Here is a 27,901-nt window from a genome sequence, read left to right on the forward strand (position 1 = left end):
GTGAAATTGTAAAAAGACAAAAAATATTCATTACAATATCAAATTAAACTTCAATGTATTATTGTAAAAAAGTAGTCAGTCAAAAAAAACTGACTACTTTTTAAACTTTTTTAGCATATGATCCTTTAAGCATATATAGTTTAACATTGTTTTGTTCTATTCATTTCTATTCTATGCTATTTTGAAACCTTGACTATCAAATCAAGCTGAAATTATAAAAAAGGAATAGGTTTGCAGATTAGATCCATAAAACAGTGTACACGCTTACAAAATTTAAAATAAAAAAACTCACCCACTATATTGTATCTTGTGAATATTAAGTTAAAATCTTTGGATATCCAGTTCAAAAGGAAAAAAAAAATAGCTTCTTAAAAAAAAAAAACATTTAATGCAAAATCAAGAAATAAAAAAAATTAAATTTGGGCTTCAATTTTTGTATGATGCACTAGTTGGGACTAAAAATGAATATTTAATGTTTGTTTTGATTATTAAAAAAGTTTTTAAGTTCTCTCTTCAGTCAATGAAAGGACTTACAAATAACAGATTAAAAAAGTGAAATGGGATACATTGAAATGAAAAAAGTTTTAAAATTGGTACACCAACTTTAATCACCAGAAGCTAATATTTTCATCCATTTTAATAAAAACACTCAAAATTTTGTTCTTAGAGGTAAAAGCAGATTAAGTGATGGCAGAAAATCTCTTCCCAAAAGGAAAGTCAAAACTGAACTGGAAATTTAGTAATTCCAAATTGTGAACCAAATATTTAGTTTGAGTAATTAAAACTTCACACTACAAAAATGTTTGCATAGTTTATAAAACCTATTGTGTCTGTTAATATCAGGCAAAATAGAGGAAAAGATGCAAAGGCAACAGTTGACTTGGTTGGACAATCTGAAAGATGTTCTTATCAGTCCATTCCTTCAACACAGGACAATGTTTGCTGATCACCAATCTCAAAAGATGGCACCAAAAAGATGTTTCAAAATCTAATACTTTCTAAATATTCAATGTGGATACCTTGAAATTGTCAGAGTCATGGTTTACCATCACTAGTATAAAAGATACAAAGCCAAAATACTTTAGTGTAAATAAAAGCAAAAGATTTAATGAATATATATAAGTCCTGCAGTTAATGGTGTTAAGTTAGGAAAATGCTTATTGATATTTAATAGAATATTGGTACAACAGTATAGAAAAACATGAAGCAAAAATCTTTATGATCTTCAATGAGTCAGTAGATGATTAAATACTAAAAAACTATTACCGAGATTTAGACTTAAAGATTTCTTTTTAAATTAGAAATATAATTTTTTAATATGTACCATTAAGTAATTACAAGATCTTGCATTATATACTAGGAGAACTTCATCCCTGATTAAAGTGCAGCAGTGGCTTGAGAACCTACATTCAATCATTGGGGAAACTAAAAGCAATTTATCACTGCATAAGGAGTGAATTCTCACCTTTTGTTCTAAAATTTCCTTAACTTGCATTACAAACACTGTGCAAGTTAAGGATAATTATAAATTAATTATAATCAGAATGAGCAATTCTTTATTGTGACATTGTAACAATGCCAGGTTGCAATTTTTGATCATATTTTTAATTTATTTAATTTAAAATATGCACTCTTCACCTAAAATTAGTAGCAACTTGCCCTTGTATATCATACTTTTCCTTGAACAATAGTCATGTCAGTCATTAACTCATTTCAATTAAATAATTCTCTCCTGAAAGAATGCAACTTCCGGTTTGCATCAGAAGTTTGGATATAGTTAATTGGGCCTCCTGCCCCTAAGTTTCCATATCTGGCCTCAGATTTCATCTAATTCCATTAAAGATTAAGAAGAGAGATGGATGAATGGATGACAGTAGGGATTTAGTTGTACAATTTTTTCAAATTGCATCCCAATAAGTATAAAACATTATTATACCCTGTAAATTTTTTAATGAAAGGTATAGTACATTAACGTAATTAGGTTAAAGTATACATGGTCAATTTTTTGAGAAAAATGGAAAAATATTGCATTCGAAAAAATTTGGCAAGAGCTTTGCTGTATTTCTAATGTCAGGTAATGCATGCTTGTTTTTACAAAAAAAAGTTTTCCCATTGACTTAACATGGGAATGATTTTCGACCTGCTGATATCACCTGTTCTAGGGTCAAATTTTAAAATTTGGCATTGTCATAACTCACTATTTTATTACTTCTATTAATTTGCAAAATTTCATTAAAATCAGTCAAGTCATTACTCCTCAAAACATGTTTCTGTAGTTTTTCAATTTGAGTCACTAATAAATAAGCTTGCTCACTTTGCTTGCTACACTTCAAATGTAGAAAGGAATAGCAGAATTAAGAATATGCATTATATATGCTTCATTTAGAAAAAAAAATTTATCCTGTATCATCACAAAGGTAAAAGTAGGACAAAATTTCTTAAAAGCAGGAAAAAACCTAATATATTAACAAGCCTTATTTCACATCAAATTTTGCATTTTCAGATTTTCATAAAGATGTTCTTGCTCAAATTGTTAATTTTATAAAAATTATGAAACCAAATGGTATTTTGAAATTAATAGCACATCCAAAAATATCCCATTGTGATAAAAAAACAATGGGATATTTAATGGAAATTAAGAACATTCAATGACAAACTACAGCCCAAAAAAGCTGCACGAGTCAACCTATAAATTAAAATTCATACAAACTTAGCAAAATAGAAAATCCAACTAGCAAATTTCAAAATCAAACTTTGAAAAAACAACAAAATTAGCTCAGTTAATTGAATAAAAGGGGACTTATCTGAAATGTCAGTTGTCAAAAATAGTCTGGATGATTAGAAATAATCCAAATAAGGATAAAGCCACTAAGTTTTCATAACTATTTAAAACTGAAAAAGTTCACAAAGTGTACAACTCTTAGATAACTAATAACAAGCCAGACAGTTTAACTATCTGATTTAAGTTAAGCTTCAAACTCAAGTTTAACTATCAAAATTTGAAAACAAAATTTGTCTAGTTTTTATATTCAGCACTTTTTTTAGTATGTAAATTACAGACTGTTTGAAGAACGTATTTAACAAGCTACATAAATATGATAAAATTAAGATAGTCTCACTTTAGCAAAAATGTAAACACAAGAAATTTAAATAAATTAAAATGAATGATTTTAAAATAGTTAATCTGACATTTAAATGATAAAGGATGCATAAATTTTTTTTTAAAAAAATCAAAAATTTATTAAATTGAAAGTAGCAACTTTTCAATAAACAAATTTTAAAAACAACATCATATTAAATTCTAGATGCTACGTTGAAATAAAATACTTTTGAATAGTAAAAATTTTTTGCATCTTTTCAGTTAGTAGTTATGAATGCAATGAATTAGTTTTAAAATAATTAATAAATTTACATATTTGCAATGCTAACAAAGCATTCTGAAAAAAATAAGCAAATCAGGAAAAGCTATTAGAAAATTAAGAATGTTTATAATTTAGGAAATAAAATTAAAAGAGAAAACAATTTTAAGTTTATATCTGCATGTATCTTAGTTGCCTTTTAATCTTTAGAAATTTTTTTAATCATATTTTCTTATTTTATAGGTTATTAAAGAAACAGTCCCAATTAGACATATGCCGACACCAAATTGATACTTTCCTTCGATACCAAGTACTTTTTCTACTCTATACTTTTTGGTCCAATACAGATACTTTTCCTTAGGTATCAGATATGGTATCATTACATTTTTCAGACAGGTAAGGTCTACCCAAAATCAGATTTTGCAACCGAATCAAACTGAAAAGGAATTTCACACTATTTTTGGTTAAGATAAACATATATAAAAAATATTAATGACCAAAAATCAATAAATGTATTGTCAAATTTCATTTCCAGAATCTATATATGATTAGAGCTCTAACTAAATATTTATTTCTAAATAGTATTCAAACTTTGTGTAGTGCTTTTGTTTGTTAATCACCTTGAACCATCAGCAACATTTAAAATGTGCTACAATTTGTGTATACTTGTTTGCACTGACTTTGTAAAATTTGAATAATATAGAACTCAATGTAAAGACTTACCTTTCCACCAACAATTTCTTATCCACCCCTATCCCATACATAGTAATACCCACAGAGCCCAATAAACAGGACTATAGATCTGGAGCTTCTTTTGTGTATAAGACATCTTATGAATGTAAACTGAAGTACTGATTGACACACTGACTTCTGATTTAGATAGCTGGGATTCAATTCTCTGGGGTAAGCAAAAATTATTAATTGCTGCTCTGGGCTCACTCAGCCTTCATTTACAGCAAAGGCTGAGTGAATGCAAGTTCATTGTAATGAGTACAGTACACCTATCCCCTTTTTACATATAGTCATCAAAAGAAAACTAATAATCTTGATATACAATTTTTTTTACAGAGGGAAAAACAGTTTGAAAGTCTTTGAATTTAACTTTTCATTAAAGTTGTGTTATTGTTAATAAAGTTAAATTACTTTTTTGTTAAAATCAAGAAAGATCTTGATTTCATCTTTTTTAAATACAGTACAGTAGTATATTACTATACATCATAGAATACAGTAGTTTGGTTTTCCTATGCTACCTTGTGTTTTGCTATATTTACATACAAATAATGTTAATGATAGATAATGTTACAAAAAACAAGCCTTTTTTTAAATTGCTTATTTTTTTGTGCCATTGAAGTTTTAGATTGATCCTATTGAGAATTTTCCTACAGTATCATGTACCGTAGATTTTCCACAATTTTTTTCACAGCATTCTTTTGAATGTATCCACCTTGCAAAAAGAGGACTAGGTGTACCTTCTCAGCAATGAAACTGGAAGGCAACATGACAGACTGAACAGCAATATCCGGACAAGATTTCCAGTTTTGATACCTAATGCAGGCCGGTATCGCTACTTTAATACCAATACCAGTAGCTATACTTTATGATTCTGGTATCAATACTTGTGGTATTGGGACATCCTAGTCTCAATAATCTTGTTTTTCTTCAAGAATTACTATAAAAATCATTCAAATTCCAATAACTTGGCTGCTAAAAACCGATGAAATTTTGAACATTTTTCAAAAATCTTTTTAAAATGCCACATTTTATATGAAATTATAGTCATGCATTTGAATTTTATGCATGCCAGCTTATAATATATCAAATTTAAATTATTTTATTGATTAGTTGTGCAATTCTAATACAAGACTAATTTTCAAGATGAATCAAACTCATTACAAAATTAAGTACAAAAATAACTATCCATCCTTCCACTTCATATGAAAATGCTCATATAAGTAGTTTGGACTATTATATATCAATTCAGTAAAAAAAAAAGTAAAAAGGTTTGACATTAAAAAGATTAATTTTTCTTGTAAATTTAATCTTATTTTAACAAGAAAAAGTTTTTTACTCTTACTAAATTATTTTGGTGCATGCCTTAGTAGATTGTATTTTAGTTTAAAAATTGTTAATCTAAGAAGTAAAACAACTACAGTGCCTGTGACCGGTGTGCTTCTCCAAGGAAATCAGTTGTTTTACTTCTTATTTTAACTCTTTCCGGTGTTTATCCTTTATTTCAATTGTTAATCTATTAAACCACCACAAACAATTCAATTTCTTCAAAAATTAAACACATTCAGCCACCCTAAATTCCTCTAAAGATAAAGTTTATGCACATCTAGGGTGAGACTATTAGAAATGGAGTTCAAGATCAAATTAACAATTAAAATTCTATAACATGGCCACATTACCAAGATTGTACCATTTGCTAGTCTGATATCCAATAATCCAACATTAGTTAATTTAGGTATTGTACCACTGATGCCAACTACATTTTTCTAGTACAAATTCCACTTCTCACTAAATTTGAACACTTCCTACTAAACACAGCATGATATAGCCTAAACTTAAGCAAGATTTAGATTATTAGGCTTGTACTTTTTTAAGCAGCATAAGATGACATTACTTTATTACAATACTGCATAAAATCCTGAAATTTCCTACCAAAAAATATTTTACCATCACAACAAAAACTGATTGTTTAAAAACTACATACAAAACATAAAACTAGTAAAAAGGAATAAAAATGGTAACATAGTACAATTTGTGCATGTGCACTTCAAAATATATCAAATCTTTAGATTTAGATGTATTCAATGGCTTCTGTATTCCTTACAAAATACCTGAAGATCATTACAAAGGACAAACATTTGTATAAATAAACATTTTTGTTCTTTGTAATGACCATCAGGTATTCTGTAAGGAAAACAGAACAAGCCCTTTAAATCCAAATATTCAAAGTATTTCAATGTGTACATGAGCAAATGGTACTGTATTACCATTTTTATTCCCTTTGTTGGTTTTTATTGTAATTTGTGAGTAGTTATATTGTATCTTCCACCAAGTTTCAGACAATCACTTCAATTTTCCATTAAATTTAGTGGAAATCAACAACTTAGAAACATTCATTACCAGCAAAAGCAGCATAGTTGGATGATGAAATGGAAGATCAGTCCTTTTAAAATTTTCATTTAATTTGAGAACTAAAATACAGTAGCACGATTATTTTTTCATATTTTCTTGAAATAATGCATTGTATTAATCAAAAACATAACATGCATATAAATGATTGAGCCATTGAATTATTCTTACTTCCAATAATATGGCAATTTTCTTTATCTGATACTGTTTGTTCAATATGTCATTATCAAGATTTTACTGCTATAGTCTGAAAGTGTACTACAATGTTTGATGTAAGGCTTGATCATACTATTTATGAAAAAATGTCTTGGTACACAATACCTTATACTACTATTAATATAACACCCAATTTTATGCATATAATACATTGCTACAGTGACTTCATCAGCCAAAAATTATAGGAAGTTAGTATTGAAGTTATGTAGATATCTATCCTGTAAAAACAAATTGGATATGTTTCTGGAAAAAGACACTGTTCGTATGAGAGAAAAAAATTGGAAGATTTTATTACTTACTAGTTTTTATGGTCTGGAACCAATAAATTAATAAAACAATGTATTTAAACAAAGATATTTCAATTTTAGTTAAGTTGCAATTGTGTCTCATCTGAATTAACATTTTTAAAATTTTGCTGATATTTGCACAAATTTAACTTTTTCAATTAAAAACAGCAAAATATTTAGCTTTTAACACTAAAATGGCATACAAAAACTACTCTATATTGAAAGAAACAATCCTACAAACAAATCAAACTGAAGTTTATCCTGCAATAGAAGCAGTTAGAAAAAAATCAAAATAAAAATTGTTAGGATATAACTGTCATAATCAACCAAATACTACACATGCTAGAAAAATTTTTAAAAAAGCAATTTCTTGGAAGTTTGAATATTTCTTATTATTATTAGAATTAAAAAAAGAAAAAAAAAATGGAAAAATCTTTAAAAATCCAAAATTTATTAATATATATTAGATCAAAACAAATATTGTATGAAGCAAATTTTTATCCCACAGTGTTAAAAGTGTAAAACAGAATTAGCTGTACTTTGTTCTCAATTTTTCTGTAATTCAAATTCTGATGTCTAATTGTACAAACTAATATTAGAAACAATATCACAAGCACATTTGTAATTCAAATAAATTATAGTTTGTAATAAGAACAGATATTTTTTCCTCTCAAAATACAAAGTACAAGTATAAGATTTACACTACTGAATAATTTTTTGAATATTAAAAAGAATTACTAAAAACTTCATATTAAAAATTTTTGATTATTGCAGAGACAAGGATCAGTATTCAAGACTATTTTTCCAAAATTAGTTCTGTAAACATTAAAAAATCTTGCTTATTGTGGCTATACATTATCTAACTTCTCTCATTGTCTATAGCAAAATATACTATTGAGAATAATCACAATATATCCATCTAATGGCTCCAATAAATTTCCTTGTTTATTTCTAGGTTTTTATTGAGATGTAAAAAAATTGAAAAGTTTTGCATAAAAACAATTATGTAATGAAATTTAGAGCAGCATTTAAAACACAAAAGTTTCAGGAAAATGCTACATTATTATAGATCAATAAGAAAAAAGAAGCATACATAGAACTAGCCACCCATCAACCCATTATGATCAATTATAATAACTGAAAAAGGTTTGTTAAAACATTTGTTTCAGGCCTGTCTATATGCAATGTTTTATCAAATATTTTGTCTGTTCAATCAAAACAGTAAGTAAAGACATTACATCTACATCACTGTTTTGTCTGAATGCTTTTCCTCACTTAAGATTAAGTACTACTTAGCTATCCCCTTGCAGTGTGTTATATGCAAACAGTGGTGCAGAAAGTGATTACTTAAGGGACACTACTTTTACCATAAAATTTTTATTATTGTATCTTCATTTTTCAATAAATTGTTTTTAAAACCAGTAATATTTTTTACCCTCATTCATTAAAAAAAAAAATCAAGGACCAACTACAATAAAGACTAAAGACTATATATGTAAAGTGTAATAAAAAGACTACTGTCATGATGAGACTACAAACTCCTAATTTACAGTATTTAAATATATTACAAAGCTGTGTTAATAGCACAAATTAGATTTTAAAATACAACATAAAAACCATAACATTCCAGCAAAAATTTTGCTTAATTACAAAATGATTTTTGCAATGTTCTCCAGAAAGAATTTAAGAAATGTCAAATGGCTATGTATAGAGCAATTAAAAAGCCATTTTCAGATCAATTTTTCATCTTTTTAAAAACAGTTGAAGTGTTTGTTCTGTCTGATATTTTGAAGCAGAACACAATAGAAAAAAGACAGAATAAGTTAAATATGCTATAACAATGTATCTGAAGGAACAGTTACATAAAAATATCTTAACTGAACACATCAGTCCTGATATGAAGGAACACTTAAGGGCCAAGAATCCTCTAACAGTGCTCTCAGGTTGAAAGATAAAATTAACATGCATAAAATTGTTTCATTCCATATCAGAAATTAAAAACCTTTAATTTCAAAAATACTATAAACAATTTCTGAATACTATAAAGTATCAGTTACAATCATATGTTTTTAGTTTAAACTTTGTGAACAAGCAAACTTTGTTCTGTAACTGTCAAGCTGATTTTAAAGTGATTAATTATAAAAAATTGTGTAGAAAATCAGTAATATTTAGGCTATATGTTCTACCAGAGCTTTTGTATTAAACAAGAATTTAAAAAAGTCAGTTTTGGCCATGTTTGGTAGATCATTTTTGTGACAGTTGCACAGTCACACGAGTGTTAGGGAGATCACATTTGTAATCATATTACAAATGTGATCTCCCTAACCACTTTTAGTGGCCCAATCCCAGTATTTCATATTAGTTCATAACTCTACAAAATGTATAATATTGTGTGTATTGTAACAATTACAAGTTATTTATTGTATAAAAGTTAAGGAAAAAAAATCAATGAAAAAAATTTTTAACAATTACTTTTAGCATCTAGTTAAATGTGACTTTGACCTTATCTTGAAAAAATATCTGAACATTATATAATAGCTGAAAGCAGTCATCTTCAGATGACTATCTGGACAAAGTTCTAGAATGTCAATACAACCAACACAATATCAAACCTAGTTTGATCTGTACCAAATAGTTATTAGTTAATGGTTATACCAATAACCCAATAATAGCCACTATAAAGTAGCTGCAAACATTTGTTAAAATTAAAAATACCTGCTGTCATTAAAGGCTTGGATAATAGATTTAATTTAAAAACAATGTAGAATTAATTTTTAAAAATAGGTCTTCATACTTTGAACAACTAAATTTGACAAATTTGCTTCTGAATTTGAATTACTTCAAAGTTAAAATTGTGGGTGCAGTGAAAAAATGCATTTTGTGTGTAAAGGCAATCTGTTGAACATAGCATGAGACACGGGTGCACGTGTTTTTTGGTGCTTTCACTTTATGCAACTAAATGCCAAAAATAAAAATTAATTCTGAATAACAGTTTATTCCTGCACTATTTCTTCAACAGCTTTTTGGCATCCCCATGTGTTTTGTATCCTTTAGTTCAAAATTTCCCAAATAGAACTTTTTAAACCACATTTGACATGTGTAAAAGCTTTTAAAGTTTGAACAATACACATTATGAATTTTTTTACTGTTTGTATTGTATCATATCCTTTCTTAAACTGAAAGAAAAATGCCTGGTGTGCTTTTTATCTGAAGACATTTAAACTTAATTTTATTCAAAACAAAATGAAGTAAAAAGTTTAAAATAAGCTTCTAAACAAAAAAATACAAATCTCACAATAGCAAGTGTTAAATTTCACAATTATTGTAATTAAAATCACATCTATGTTAATTAATGATAGCAGTTAATATGCAAAAACTTCAATCCAATATAACCTTTACTTAACTATTGTTTCCAAGAAATGTGTGGAAGCAACAAAAGCTAAGAGGAAGGTTGCAATATCAACAATTGAGATGAAAAGGGAACTTACTCTGAAGCATGAAGCAGTAGAGATGCAACCAATCTAGCCACCATGTTTAAGCCATCAAAGCCAAAAGTATGTGACCAGTAAATGCTGGTCATTTGATTATTTTTGTATTTTTATTTACATATTTATTGTTTGTGTTTATTAGAACATCTGTTATTTTTATCTTAAAATTATGTATATTTGCTGCTTTAAGTTTATCAAAAATGGGTTTTGTTTAGAGTCTGAAAATAGATTAATTCACTTTCCACTATTTCTAACAGGATAAAAAAAATTTATTCAATTTCAAATGAGTTCAAAATGGCATCCTGAAATGAATTAAATTCAAAGAGGCATCATTGTAAATAGTACAGTCATTCTATGAAAAATCAGTTTTATTTTAAAGTAACATTCAATTCATTCTGCAAGATAATTTTTCTGGTAATATATCTGACTATTTTGAGTGAACTATTTTGTTTTTATTCACATTGCTAACCCACTGATAAAGTGTCTGGCTAGAAACAAGGCAAATATAGTTTTAATATACTTAACAGAAAATATCTTTGAAAGTTTAGTTATGACTTAAGACTAATTTTAAATGGCTATTCCAAAAACAACTTAAAAATTATATATAATCTGAATTAGAAAAAAAAAATATATATATAATGACTTCTTTATTATTTTGATAATTTATTGATATTATATAAGTAGTAATAAAGAATTATATTTAAGAATTAAAATATATTAAGAATGAAACAATTTGTTTTTCTTTAAATATCCTTGATTTATGAAATACGACATTGAAAATTATAAAGTGAATATTTATCAATTAAAATTCCTGACAAATGTGATATATAGAAAAATCTAAAGATATGCATATCATAAAAATTAACAGGCATTGAAAATCAAAAAAAGACAAACTTGCAAGATAAAGTACCAAATATAAAAAAATTAATATTGCTGAGATAAGAAACACCTAATTGTTTTTTAAAAAACTGGATGATTAACAAAAACTAATTTCATCTAAGACAATGAAAAAATAAATAGATGAACAAAACTATGCAGATCACCCTTTTTCTGTTATTCTTGAAAGACAGCTGGAAGAACAATAGAAAAGTAAATATTTAAAGACTGATAAGGATAGACAAGATTGTAGCAAATATACTTCCAGAAGGGAAAAATTGATCAGTGACATGACAAAAACCCCCAGAGGGAAAAAAAAGGATCATTCAGTGAGTCATTCGCCCATTCCTTTTCTATGCATCAAGATGTTTTTAAACTTACACAGTCCAATAATATAAAATATTTTTTAAAAATTTAGCTGTACTAAACTGAATCAAAATGAAAAATTCAATAGTAGAACTAATACATACAGAATAATTACCTGTTAATGAACATATTTACATTCATTATATTAATATGAATTTCCACAATTTTAAAATATTTTCAAACATTACTACAGGTGCAGTTTTAAAATGTAGTTTTGTACTTTAACTATTTCTAATATTTTCACTAGCTATGATCAATAAGTCAATCATGTTTCAATTCAACTATAAACATTTATTATAACTCAAATTGGCTTATGGAATTTCAAACTCCAAGAAAATAAATATTGCTGATACTTAAACATTGTTTACTGTTCACACTACATTTTTGAGACAGGCAAGTCAGCTCCCATTTTTTTCTAGAACCAAAGCCATATATTCTTTAATTCTAGGCTCAAGCTTAAAAGCTTAGATTTTAATTTCTTCTGCTATTCCCCAGAAAGTAGAGCTTGTCACTGAAAAAGTTAAACTTTTTAATTAGGTTACAAAGTCTTAACGTATTCTTGACATTATTATTTTTCCAGAATTAAAAAATTTATGATCAACTGTAATTATAATACCATATATGGTCAATATTTTAAATGTTATATAAAATTTAACAGCTATTTAATGTTTTAAGTACTGTTATAACCTTTCTATCAATAGTATAAATCAACAATTGTAAAAACAGACTATTCCTACACTTGATCGAAAAGTGGTTCAATAATAACTGGTGAATGGTAGTTATATTAGTTAATTGTTCATTGGTATCCCTTTTCTATGATTTCCTCCCTCTGTCAAAAATGGCTTAGTGTTTTAAAACTATCAGTTTAAGTTAAATGAACAGCTATGCTAATTATCAAACCATTGTTAGGCCTAATGAACATTTCTAAAAAGATTTAATCTCAGAAAAGAATATTTTATTTAATCCAATCTTCAAAGTTGTGTTTCTTCTTTTATAAAAAGGCAAGACATTAAATGCCTGCTGCTAGCTTTCTTTTGGCTTGCAATTTGGATGTGATGAACAGACTTAAAATTACAAAATACAGCTTTTACATTCTTTCTCAGAACAGAACTGGGACAAATTGAATAGGGATCTTTATACATTAGTGAAAAGTATTATATGAACCTGTTGTTTCTGTATAGTAAAATCCTCATTTCAATTATATGCATCTAAAATCAAAATCTGATATATAAAATTCTTGAAATTCTGTATATTCTTAATGTACACCACTATCAAATATAGTTCATATCTTCTGAAAAATTTATTATAAATTACAAAAAGCTGCTAAAAATAAAAACCAATTTTAGAAATTTTGCACTTTCTGAACATATTTAATATAAGTGAAAAAATAAACAATGAAATAAATTATAGAAGTTAAAAAGCAATAATTATAGAATAGACCATAGCTTATTCAAGCACAGCATAATATACTAGAATTGTTACAACATTGCTATTTATTAATTCTGGAATATTTTAAATGATCCTTGCACTTAAAATATCCCAGAATTAACACACTGATTTCCATAATCTTATTGTAAAATGAACTATGATTCACCATACAATTAATATAAAAATTGAAGCTGCATTCCTGGAAAATTTAAGGCAACATTTTACAAAGATGTTATATCAAAGTATTTTTTGATTTAATAGATAGATGTTTATACCTCATACCTAAGTAATACCTTGCACTGACTTAGCTTCCAGAATATCAAATCATTTATGATAAAAAAAATGTGTTATTTTGGGTTAATATGCAGTTTCTTAAAATCAGTACTGCCATTAAAGTAATATGCTCCTTATGAAAGTTTGGATGACAGCATTATAATCATCTCTGTACAACAGATCTAAATTGTATTAAAGTAAATTTATTTGAAAATAAGGCTAAGATTACATATTGTGATCAAAAGATTAATTTCTGTTGTTTATATAAAGAACTAGAGAGATAATAAATTAATAAAATAGTTGCAAATTATTCAAAATATCACAAACTGCAAATAAAAATTGAAATGCTGGCCGAGGCAATCATGATTAGGACTCATGCTCTGAAGTCTGAAGTAGTTCTTACAGCCATCAGCTGGCTGCTGAAACAGATGAAAACATTTTCAGTATTCTTTGAAATCAAACCAAAATATCACTGAAGGTTTATTTGGAGTTTTTTTTGAGAAAAATCAGTTAAGTTATGCACCTGTCATCATTTGTTATTGTTAACTATCTTATTCTAGTAGATTATATTGGGCCTTTAATTAATATCTTTGTAACCTTAATTTGATATTTATTAATTTACTAAATATTAAATAAAACAAAGTATAAATTTTAATAATGTTCTAATTAGAACATTAAAAGATTTAGTGATGATAAAAATTCTTTTCAATATTCCAAGTCAACTTTATAATTTTTAATAATTGTCAAAAATAACTGATTTAAAAAGTCAGAATCTGGTAATGGTAATTTTTGGAAGTAAAATTTATGAAATTAAGAAATAATAGGACAAAAGAAGTCAGCTGTTTAGTTAAAAATCAATAAAGCAAAACAGGTTTTACATACAAAATATGTTTGAACTTTTTTTAGTAATAAAGAATTTTTAAATATCTAAAAAGGCATTTATTTCATTATGTTACAAGAAATTTGAAAATCCCACAAATGTTACATTAACAGTTTCTACGCATATGGTCAATTACTTTAACTTAAAACCAAAATATTTGGCAAAAATTTCAGAATAATTTATATATCATGCCAAAAGATGGAATGATACATACAGAGTTACTGTACATTTGAATTTCTTAAATTTTAAAAACTTAATACATTTAAAATTTTTTTTATTTGATTTATACTAAATATTTTCCTTTTACATTTAAAAAATAAAAGGAAAGTTATTTTTAAGTGTAATCAAGACATGTTAAAGTTTTGTTTTACCTACTAGGAAGAACTTTAAATTTTCCTTAATTTAAAAAAAAAAAAATTAAAAGTTTACTATCAAAACAAATTCTCTTTTCAATAGTAAGGAGATAAGAAATTACACTTTAATACTAAAAACTAAGTATTTAAAACTGAACAGGCCTTCTTAGAAAAATTTAAATCAGCAAATGGTTTTGTCTACACACTAAAAACTGTCAAATTTAGATAAAGTTTTCACTGAAATGCTAAAGGGTCATTATTATTATGCAAAAATGGTGACATTTCTTTGATGCGAATTCACTTCACAAAAAAATAAGTAAAAATTCAGTATGCATATGGTAATAATGAAATTAAAAGCTAAAATTTAGTCAGTTAATAATTATGCTAACATAAGTCAAAGATCAAATAGATAATACTCAAAACAAAAATTTTTATTTTTCTGATTAAGATAAGAGAAGACAAGAAAGCTTTTTTTTTTTATGTGTAGAAATGTTCTGCTTAACTGAAATTTCCATAAATTTTGTACCAGTTTAATATCAATTTAGAAAAAAAATTATATTCAACAACTAAATGGGTATTATTCAAAATACTTCATATCTGCATTAAATTAATAAATTTATTAATTTTCTTTGCTTATATATTGATCACAACAAGAGAATTTATCAAAAGTTATTTCTCAAGGATGAAATTTTATTTAAAAACAATATGAAATTTGCTAAACTTCAAGTTTTTATCCTTCCCTTCTGAAATTTATAAAATTTTATTAAAATTGAATAAAATATTAATTGGGAAAGCTTCTCTTACAGCAGGTCTGTAATTATAAGATTAAAGATGACATTTATTAACATAACATGGAATAGAAAAAAAAGGTTAATTTATGATTCTGTAAACATAGTGAAAAGAATAGAGTTGATTAAAGAAAATGTAAATACGTATAAAAAGGTATTTGACTTTTAAACATTATTGTGATTTCTATATGGAAATGTGGTTTATAATGGATGAATGACGAGGGGGGGAAGCAGAATTAAAATGAGATTACTATTGAGCATTAGGCGATAACTTACAATCTAAATGCTTCTTCTTTGGACCGATGGCTTCTTCGGTTGTCGCTTTACAAACGACTCTAGCCAAACCTTGACCGGCTAACGTGTGTCTAGCAGCAGTCAAACGATCATTCAAAGTCTGTCCCGACATCTTGAACCACACTGAAGACTAAAGGGGGTGGCAGAGACCCCAAAGAACTGTTGAATTCCAATAAATAGTTAACCAGAGAATCGCTCGCTGCAACTTGATTGTGTAAGATTCTAAGCTCCAAAATGGCGGATGATAATCACCATGACAACGTCGTCGCCAATCAGGATGTGACTTTTATGTGACGTTGTAGTCAAATGTTAAAGAGCTGCCCTCTAGTGTCGTCTATTAGAAGTTGGAATGAATCACGTGCTAGATTTACGCCCACTTCTCCCTTATCCTGGAATAAGTTGACCGGTGGTTCATGAAAATCACTTTGCATACATAAAATAACTCGCTATAAATAATCTTTTATTTTTAATCAGCGTCGGCCTATGTAATTTGAGTGCAATATACTGTTATCGTTTTCACTTAACTATCATATTTATTTTTATTTTATTTTATTTCTAATAAAATCTTAAATAAGATTACTTTGCCTTATATTTATAAAACTGATGGTGTACAAAGTATGAAAGTATTTATTGTTTTTTATAGTTGCGAACACGCGAGACTTTTCTATTGTAATAGAATGAGTTTTTTTTTGAATAGAAACATTTAGTTTTTAATGTAATGCTTAATTTGATTGACTTTTGATCTTTAACTCGAGAAAAAAAAGATTGTATTGATGCTGATTTCTTATCAAATATAACCTATTTACAATGAGTAATTTTACGTGTTCTTTCTGTTAAACACAATGATGCGTCTTCCTCGCATCACAATACTTAGTCAATGACCTTTCACAAAAGTTATTTTATAAAATCACGAATATCGCCAAGCGCATTAAAATAATTAGAATATTTCTATATGTACACGTATACCTACAGGCCTACATAATTTTATTCCGCGATTTAAGGAATTTATTTCTAATATTTTGATTAAATTCCGATTAAACAGCAGTTTATATATGAATACATTTACTGTAATTTAGTTTGTGTGTTTATAATGTATATTTCATTGATAGTGATATTTATAGTTAATACAATTTACAATATCATTAGAACATAATTCTAGTCTGAAAAATGAAATTCGTTTACAAATTTCTGTTCAAAAAAATAGCCTGTTTATTTGATAAAGCAAAACTATCACCTTTCAATAACAATTACAGTTGGTTTTCAAATTCAATGAGTTTATTCATCTGCTATAAAGCAACCAATATACTAAATTACGCTACTTCTATAGAAGAAAATTAAATTATATTAATAATTATGCTTGATTGCAATATAACTTCCACATTTCGATACTTTTTACAAATGGCTTTTAAATGAGATAACATTATCCTTTATATAGAGCGTGATAATTGCTTACTTTTTAACCAAAATTATATACTTATCCTTAAAGTATTCATATATTAAACAATAAAAATTTAAGCTCACCAAATGAAATTCAGTTTTTTTATCTACTAAATTAAAAATTTAGCAATAAATTATGACTTAATTTCTTATTAAAAACGCTTTTTTTCTGTTTGACAGATTCTACAATGCTTATGAAATAGCGAATATTTTCTATTAATTTAAGTAATTAAAAACCAAAATAATACTATTTTTTACATGTATAGAGACAATTGAAATGTATTCTTCCGTCAGATCAGTTTAGAAAAGCGGATATACCGCTACAACATAGCTACTTTATTAACCCGTATAACCTATAATAGAATTTGTTGAATCACTTTTTTCACTTAATACATTACAATAATGTATTTTAATTGGTTATGATCCGTATAGCCTAATTATTTATTTAATAAATGAATACGCATGAATGGATTTTAACTTGCTTGTAATGTTATAAAAACATTTAACTGATATCAGATGATAAGGAAAATTTTAATGCGCAAAATAACACGATTAAAATAAATTTACATGAATCTGCAAAAAGATAACCTAATATCTAAGTGTATATTAATTCTTATTTAACTTTTAATTTGATTAATTTGTATTTTTTTAGTTTAATTTAAAATAATTTTTCTTTAAAACCATCCAAAATAGGAAAATATTCAACTCTTGATCATTAAATTATCAATGAGTTTAGAAAAAGCTGATGTTGTGTCTGATGGCATGAAAATAATTTTCCTTTCAACATACAGCTGAAGGAAAGGGAAGAGGAAGTGTATTTATTATTATTATTATTATAAATGGACATTATTTTAAAAATAAATAAACAACAATTAAATATAAATTTTCATTATTTCAATAAATTGATTTTAATTTTATATATAAGATTAATATAGATTCAAATGTGTAAGCTTGAAATGCTTAATCACAAATGATATGGAATGATAAGAGATATTTGCGTAAGTTTATCCACATGTAAATATGTTTAGAGGTTTTTTTTGTTGTTGTTGTTTTTCAATTTTCAATGCTAAACAATATTTTATTTTAAATAAAAAGTAATATTAGCACTATGTTTATTTAGAATCAACAATATATTTATTTTATTAAAAAATCAGTTTTGAATAAAAAGAAATCTTAAACAATAAACAAATAGCACCTGTCAGTAAAAATTAGCCCACAAGGACAGAACTTTAAAAGATGACCTGAATCTAAAAACCTGGAAAATGTTCTTGTAATTTCAAAACTAGTCCAATCTAATTGCGCAATGTTATATTAATCTATCACAATATTAGAATTTTTTTTAAATTATATATTAGATATTATTTTTAAAATTAAATATTAAAGAAAATATAAAAATTTTCTTTTATTTCCTTAAAATTGAAAAATCTAGTTAAACAGGTGATAAAACCAGGTGTTTTAACGTCATGAAGTGGAAAAAAAAAAACCAGTTTCCTCCATCCGGTTTCATATTCCTGTATATATATTCTTCTGCATCTGATACATAACTTAATATTTTCGCTGTTGTCAAATGAAAATGAACGTTTAGGTTGTTTTTTATTTTGAAATTTCATAATCATTTAAAACATTGTAGACTATAATATTATTTTCTATCTAATCTACAACTAATTAAAAGGGAAAAATTGCTACTAAATATAAACTACAAATTAATTTTTTATCTAAGAATTTAATTAATTAATTTTCGAAAATTTTTATGCAAATTGTAAACTGTGTAAATTTTGTTTGTTTTTCCCCATTTTAATTAATTTTAAAGTAATTTAATTTGTGACTGTAGATACAGTACATATTTTATTGAAATTATATTACATTTGTTTGTATTATTTTATTAATTATCAAAAATTTTATCTTGATATTTTACTTAAAATACATATCTTTTTATGCAAATTAGATTTAAAAATTAAATTATGAAATTATAAGAATTAAAAAGCAATTATAACATTCAATGCCATGTTTCATTTTCTTAGAATTTTGAAACAGTAACATATGAAGTACATTAACGATAATAAAAAATAATTTTTACAAAGTAAATCATTAATTTATTTTCTTAAAATAGAGTACCGGAAATATCGGACATAATTAATTTTTAAATAGTTTTGATTATTAAATTTATTATTTATTTATTCAGTCGATAATGCTCTTTCAATTTTAAGATTGATTTAGGTACCAATATTCTATGAGATCTTTAGTTGGCCTCGATTAGACTTTTTATTACAAACGGCCTGGTCCTCAAAGGTCGGCCGACGTGAAGATGGTGAAAAAACGGTTTGACCTGTAATTTTCATGAAAAATTATGAGAATTCGAATCTTCTGTGGATTTCTGCGGCTATAAGATGATTTTATTACAGTTTATTAATATTGAAAGAATATTGCTTGGAGGAAAAAGACGAAGAATTTCCCATTCAAAACCGAACCCGGTCATTCTAATAGAAGTACAGTAAGTACAGTACAATGCGTTTTCATACTGGGAAGTGATCCAGCCCAAATTTAAATGGCCAAATGAGATTTATTATATATTAACGCAATCACTTTTAAAATGGCTGAAAAATTTTCGAATAAATTTTATATATTAAACTATAAATTATTAGTAATAAAATTTTAACTGAAATTTTTGCAGCATAGTGTTAACTTCAATGAGCATGAGGTTATTTTTTTAACACATTAAATTAATTTTTTATCGATTTATTACTGAGCTATAAAATTATCACAGTGATAATAATTGATTTACATGATGTTATTCGCATTTTACTTTCCTTTTATGTCTTAAAATGAAATAAAATTATAAATAAAACTATAGTTAATACACATTAATTTTTTATTCTATCTTGAGTCAATTTTTTCTATTAATACAATTTTTCAAGTTATAAAAAGGATGAGTTACTAAATTAAATATTCATCAGGTATCATCAGTGTTAATTATATAACTAAAATCAAGAATTGTGTTATATCAGATTGGATATAGCAACAACATAAGTTCTTGATTTTCTTAATATAGCATAGTAAATATTGTTTAGAAGATGGTTTGGCAGTATGCCCATATATATTGTCTATAAATAAACCACAGTATATGAGTGTAACAGTGTGAGTACAACTAGACTTTTCCCCGAATGTTCAGCCACTGGTTTCGACGTATCAAATTTGTAATTGTTTATACAATTCAGACATTGAAATTATGGTCTGAAAGAATATCAGCTATTTTTGTTGAATATAATTTCAAAATAATTTGATTTATTCAAGAAAATGTTACCCCTCCAAGATGTTTTAACTATTCATTTACATATCTTTCCAAATGTTTAAATCAATATTTAAAAAATTAGCAGGTAAATATACTTAATAAACACAATAAATAGAATATTTTACAAATATAAAGCCAGAAAAAAAATATATTTTTGAAAATTTTGGATAGTTAAAACTAGAAAATAAAAATTATTAAAAAGTTAACTGAATTAATTATATAAATTTTATGCATTAGTTACTTTAATTATTGATTTTTATTTGTTTTAATTAGATTTATTTATTAGTTTCTTTTATTTACTTAAATTTTGTATACAAACTTTTTACAAAAATTAATAAATTAATTAATATCCTATTAAATTAACATTTAGAATAGAAATACATACAAATATGTAGGCTGTATGAAGAATTATATTAAAACTTTAATTTTATTTATTTATTCAGCTGTAACTTTCTTCTCTATTTGCAATTTAAAATTTTAAAGACAAATTTTTTCACTAACTGAATTATTATTTGCTGATATTTGTCGGATTTTTGAAGTAAAATTTTATTTTAAAAATTAAATTTGTGTTTCTATATCCAAAACTTGTAAGAAATTTATTATTACTATTATTTTTCCCATTCTGCAATACAATTTTATTATTTGCTAATAGAAGCTATATACGACTCCTTGAAAGCATTTTAAAGTTAATTTTCGTAACAAGCATGCTTACAAGTAACATGCATGATTATAAAGGTGCGTATTATACTGTATATAACTTATATAATTTATATTTATGAATCGAAACCTTTTCATATTTGCTATATATAGGTGTTCGCTTGTCCATTTATATTCCTATTTGAACAGGATAGCCAAATACTGCTTTGATCCACTGATTATGTAGGCTTATTTACACAATCTTAATATAATAATAAAAAAATAAAAAAATTATATTTAAACGTAGCAAACTATGAAGAAATCGTATCCTACCTCAGTTGAATTTAAATCAATGCGAATTTAGAAATCCTTTGAATTTTTACTGTAATTAGATATTTAGTTATGAAAGTTTGTTTTATTATCAAAGTTAATTGTATAGTCTGAAATTCTAGAAATATCAATAACATTTAATAGAGAAAAGTTCTCTTTGCAAGGATATCAGGTATATTTATTTCGTTTTCGGTATCGTGTGTACAACAGAAAAGAAATAAGTGCTGAATTATTTTTAAAATATTCAGAAATTTTTTTTCCTGTATCATTTGACAACAGAAATTATACAAAAAATATTTAGAACGTTATCATTAGAAAAAAAAATCCAGCAACGAGTTGCTTAACTTTCCCAGCAACATTTAAAACTCCCTCTGGCGCCATCTGTTATGATATTTTTAAAAATTTTTTATATTTTTAATTATTATAAAATGGCAAAAAGCTTAATTTTGAGGGCAGGGATGAGTTTTACTTTTTTTTTTAAAAAAAAAAACGTAATTGCTTATAATAAGTAAAATCGCCATTAAATCCGATTCGAGATATTTCAAACGGCCCTCCTCTATCTCCCCATCCAGTCGACCTTTAACCATCAACATTTAAAAGCATCACTCCCTCTACTACACAAACTTCCCTGCAAAATTTCAAAAACTTTCGACATAAAGCACAGGAGTTATTAAGCTTCAAAGAGGGTGAACAAAATCGTGCATCCACACACTAACATCCATACGTACAGAAAAAACACCCGATTTTTTTGCAGTTCTCGACGTTTCAAGATCCCAGAGTCCAAAAAATGTAAAAACTTCAGGGGGTATCGCCACACTTTCCCTCTGTTATACATAACAGAGTGGAGAAAGTAACAGTTTAATATGTTTTTTATAATGTAAAATCATTTGATTCTGATGAATTATTTTAAGTCGTTTTGTAGCCTTATGAATTCTATTAATTAACAATGTCCAATAGTGTATCTCCTGAATTAGTATCCATCCTAATTAAACACGAGAACAGAAAAATTGAGACGACGATGAGCTCCAACTAAATAACCACTATTGATTGTCAAGGTCGACGTTTACACTTCATCAACATTTCGACTATTTTATCATGATCATAAAAATAAACTTAATTGTATTTTATTACAGAAATGATATTGATATGAATCATGTGATATTGTGGAACATTTCAATGATGTGTCTGTAATCAACTTTTATCAAGTTGATTTTCTATCTGATAATTACTAAGCTTTTCAACTAGTGCAAAAATATAAAATTTAAATATATTACGAGCAATTATTTATTTTGACATCGTCACAATGTTGGGTTGCAATTTTTAATCATTTTTTAACTTAAAAAATCCTCGAGTTGCGTAACCTTCTCGGCAAAAACATTTAAACTTACGTGTGGCGTCACGTTATGATATTTTATTTTTTTAAATTTTGATATTATTGATGACAAAAAGTTTATTTTAAGGGTCAAGATGAGTTTTATATTAAAAAAAAAACGTTGTAAATGCTAATAACAAGTAAAATCTTCAATAAGTCCAACCACACTCGAGATACGACATATGACCCCCCTTCTATCTCCCCATCCCTTGACTTTTAATCATCAAAACTTAATAGCATCAACTTATAACCCTGCTTGCAAAATTTCAGAAATTTTCGACAAAAGGTACAGGATAACGTTATTAAACTTCAAATTGGATAAACAAAATCGTGCTCCCCACATACACATACATCCATGCATAAAGAAAACAAACCCAATTTTTTTGAATTTTTTTGACATTCCAATGTCCCCTGATTCCAAAAGTGTAAAAGTCTTGGGGGATCAGTTTTTGACCATGCTTTCCTCTGTTGTAGGCCTATATAACAGCTGGGAAAGTAAAAACCAAGTGACTTCCGGTCCAGACAGGAAGTTCATATAAACTTAATCAGATCCTCTGGCCCCTAAGCTTTCCCTGTCTGCTCTCGATTTACATTCTCATTGTATCGAACAAGTCTAGCAGTTCGAAAGCTATCGCTCGAAATGCAAAGTTATTCTATAGATTTTTGCTTAAAATTTTCCAAAAAGATGACTTTATGAATATTCTAGACGTATTTTTTGAGTTTTCAGTCTAGAATATGAAAAAAGTTAGTAAACGTTACCATTATAATTTAATATGTTGCACTATATCAGAAACTGTTGCACTCGTACGAATAAAGACCCAACGATAGACTTGATTTTAAAAAAAAGGAGTGTCGAAAGGGCGGAAAAAGTAAAAAAAAAAAAATAATAATAAACTATTTTTGAGTAATATATTACAAATATTAGTGGACCCATGGCAAATATTTCGTAAAGATTGTTTCAAAGAAATAAAGATTTATATCTAAATAATCAAAAAACATTTCCGTTGGTTATTTTCATTGCTAAATAAGGTGTTAATGGAAAATATATTCCAACGAGCATTTATTTGCGACATCGTTACAATGCCGGACTGAAATTTTTAATCATATTTTTAATTTATTTAATTAAAAATATATGCTCTCCACCTCAAATTAGTAGTGACTTGCCCCTGTAAATCATACTTTTCCTTTAACAATAGAGTCGTGCCAGTCATCTATATAACACCTTACAGAAAAAAAATTTTTGAATTGAAATAACATGACTTCTGGTTTGCATCGGGAGTTCATATATAGTTAATCGGGATCTCCTACCCCTAAGGTTTTCATATCTGGTCTCGTCTTTCATCTTCTTATTCTCGAGATTAAGAAAAGACAGATGAACAGACGACAGTGGGAATTCATGGATCTATAATTTTTTTTTTTTTTTTTCAAATTGCAACCCAATAATAGAAAATACTCTTTGTAAATGACTAAAATAAAATTTAATATTTTTGCGAATATGATTAAATCGTCCTTTTAAAAATACCAATTATTGTACAAGAATTTTTTAAAACATGTTACAACAATTCTTTAAGTACAAAATTTTTGATAAAAGTCCTGTTGAGTAGTAAAAGTTTTCCATGTTTTTTTTGCATTAACTATGAAAAGTTTTAACTAGTTTTCAACTCTAGCCTGAAACCTTAAGTAAAGTTATCCATGAACAAAAGTTGATTCCAATTTGTTGAACATCTAATCTGAGATTCACTGATTGTGACGACAAAAGCTAAGGTTAAGGAAATTGTCTTCGTTTTAAAGTTAAACGACAAATTAGTTTGACTGCAAACTAAATCGATTCTCTGGATGAAAACTTCTCAATTGCTTTCAGTTAATATCTCAACATCAATGAAATTTTGATATAGCATCTTTATTATTTGTAATTAAATCTTTCAAAGCAATTTACTATAAATTGTTTTTATCGTTTTATTGTTTAATAAACTCATTACAAAAGAAATCGGGTCAAAAGCTTGTTTAGTCTTTGAGTTATTCGAGTTCTTGAAGTGACATCGTATTATTATTAAAGATAACGACTGTAAATAGCGTATTTTTATGCTGAATAAGTTTTCGTGTGAAAATTTATATAATGTTTTTAACAAATCTTATATTTGTGATAAACCAATGAATGAAGCAATATACTACGTATATGTACAGGGACCTACGTAATAAGTCTTCAATAAATTAGTGTTAAAATAATATAAATTAGTCAATGTCTAAAAAGTATTACGAATAAATAAATTACAAAATTTTAAAACAAGTATGAGCTATATATATATTTAATTTTTATAATGTAAAATGTTATATTTCGTCAATATAATTTAAATTATTATTAGATGAAGGCTAATTAGTTTAAGGTCACGAGTGTTGCAACATTTCAAAACAAAGAGTTTATATGGTAATAAAATATAAAATTTCAATTTAATTGTATAGAGTAAATATACAGAAATACGATAATTTCTTCATTAGTAGCTTATCGAAATTGATTAACGAGACAATTACTTTTTCAATATATTTTTATACAAAATTCCATATAAAACTTTTAAAAATTTTCTGCTTCAGCATTTACAATAGATTATTCCATCTTAAACAAGATATGTAGCCTGTATTTGTATTCACTTTCTGTCCTGTGAAGCAATAAAAAGGCCTTTCTTCGAGCTCATCACGGGTTCGGTCGAGCCCACAACGGAGCGGCTGGGTGGTGAGGAACGGAGCACGATATATTCGAAACAAATCCACTCCCGAGAAATCCTTGGGATATTTAGAGCCTCCTGAATTCGATCCCGGATCCCAGAGCGATAGACCGATGTCTTAATCGCTTCGGCCATCCGGCAGAGATGATGAGTGTCAACCAGAAGATGGTAGTCAAGATCCTGATTCCGACAAGATTAAAATAGAATGACAAAGTAACAACTCAATCGAAAGATGCTGATTCGGGTTAACTATGAAATCACTAGGCTAATTATTTCAAATGTTGTGGCTATAACCTGTAAATTAAGATAATTAAAGTATTTTTATCAACTCGTCTTATGTTGCACGATAATAAACACAGGAGAAACGTACGTTTTAAAAATAATCTCCCGGGGTTTAATCGAGGAAATACTGTATATGAATTTCACATTATGTGGTACGTAACATATTATACAACCTCGCTGCGTTAACTCTAGGCTAAGGTTAGCCTAAGCTAATTGACTTCCTTTAAGCCCTCTTGATATTATAGTGATAAATTTTTCGTCAAATTTAAGAAATCTGTCATTTTTACAATCTATAATCATCATTTAATTATCATTTATGGAGATAATCATCATTTATCTCCATACTATTCATAGTAATCATCATTTATCTCCTTTAAAAGGAGATAAGTGATGATTAGACTTGTAAAATGCACATTGTTTACCTTAAAAATGTAAAAATACAGTCGGTGATAATCATATTCCAATTCAATTTAGGAAAATTACTAAAAAAAACGATGATAATCTTACATTTCAACTGTTCAATTATCTGAATAGTTATTCGGAAAATTTGTCTTTCTTTTTACTTACGTACTGTACTTTCCTATGATCCCGTCCCATCGTATTTTACATAAAAATTTGTGAAAACCCACAAATTTCTTTCAAGTGACTATAAAAGTTTATTTTAGCAAAATAAAGCCTAATAAAGCGTATATAGTTTGAAACTATTGTGTTTCGAAATACATCATTTGAAATTCTTTTATTGCAGATTGCTCTATTAAAAATTACTTTCTTCATCATTTGAGAGAAATACTTTAACTTTTGTGAATATTTCTGTAAAATACGATAGAATAAGTGTATACACAAAGTTATGTAGGCTATATAACAAAAATTATTTCATTAAGAAAGGTTCGAAAGAAAAGTGATGAAATTCCTAACACTGCCACGGAAGCAATTATTCGATATAGTCGCCAATGGCTCAATCAGAGAGAGGGCCAAGGGGTCTAAGTTTCCTCGAAAGAAAAAGGGGGAAAAATTAGAAAATCTTCCAAAATCTTTTCCTAAATTCTCATAAAAAATTTTTTTATCTGTTCAATTCGGATCCACCAAGATTAAATCCCGAGTGCGCTACTGAGAGTAGCCTTGTACGTTTGAGAAAATCATGTGTACTTTTTCAAACCTCGATAACCGGATAACCGGAGCATCGCCGGGTTTATTAGCTAGTCTTAAATATTATGATATTGTTGAGTCCTATTTTGATATTTATTATTATTTTGTATCAGTAGAGAAAGGTCAGCAAATTAATTGTAATTTTGAGAAGGAAGCGACAAATACAGATAGTTGAAATCTTAGATTCATATTATTACATAGTCCGTATTGAAGCGGTTCTACAGTAAATCGATAATATACCAGATCATGGGCATTCGCAGAAAATTTTCCAGGGAGGCAAAATTTGGAGACAATAATGACATCAATAAATTTTTATTTAACTTTTATAGTCGAGGGTGTGAGGTTACATATAATCATTTCTACAATTATAAATTATGAAATAGCCTATTCTACTCGATCGCAGGGAAGGGCAAGTGAGACAATTAGAATACTGGATCTACGTGTTCTAACTAAGTGATTCTACATCAGTAGAATACCCGTAGATCAATGCAGAATCACTTAATTTTTCTTAGAGACAGTTTCTATTTATTTTTAAAAGTCTACAGTGTAAATTAGGTTTCAAATGATATTCTTTTGGGTTAATGTTACCTTAGGTGCCAAGATGGCGGCTCGTCTCTGATTCCAGCAAGGAAACAGTGGGACGCACGTTCTAACCTAACCTAAGCTATTCTAATAAATTACCATAATTATTAGCAACCAAATTATTAGAATAGGTTAGGTTAGGTTATAACGTTCGTCCCACTGTTTCCTTGCTGGAATCAGAGACGAGCCGCCATCTTGGCACCTAAGGTAAAACATTAACCTTATTTTGTATCAGACAAATAAGTTATCACATAACAATATACATTTAGGTCTAAATTTTAATATATTTTCATATTTCTTTTTCTCGCTCTATTTTAAATCTATTGTATCTCCACGCGATAATTCTCGAAAATATTCATAT

At 27.0% G+C, this 27,901-nt stretch overlaps 1 protein-coding gene across 6 annotated transcripts in view; it reads right to left on the bottom strand.

The window, feature by feature from the left end:
* Positions 1-16,037, bottom strand: part of lap (like-AP180) — an 89,390-nt gene extending 73,353 nt beyond the window's left edge. For 2 of the 6 annotated variants that reach the window (XM_067273417.1, XM_067273416.1), the window contains exon 1: positions 15,729-16,037. In XM_067273417.1, coding sequence (XP_067129518.1) covers positions 15,729-15,858 — 130 coding nt within the window. In that variant the 5' untranslated portion in view covers positions 15,859-16,037. The remainder of the gene's footprint in view (positions 1-15,728) is intronic. The other 4 variants (XM_067273415.1, XM_067273414.1, XM_067273413.1 and 1 more) reach the window with 3 other exon arrangements.
* Between the last annotated feature and the right edge of the window lie 11,864 nt (positions 16,038-27,901).

Source organism: Centruroides vittatus, unplaced genomic scaffold (genome assembly GCF_030686945.1).
Source record: "Centruroides vittatus isolate TY-2023 unplaced genomic scaffold, ASM3068694v2 contig_476, whole genome shotgun sequence".
Taxonomy (NCBI): Eukaryota; Metazoa; Arthropoda; class Arachnida; order Scorpiones; family Buthidae; genus Centruroides; species Centruroides vittatus.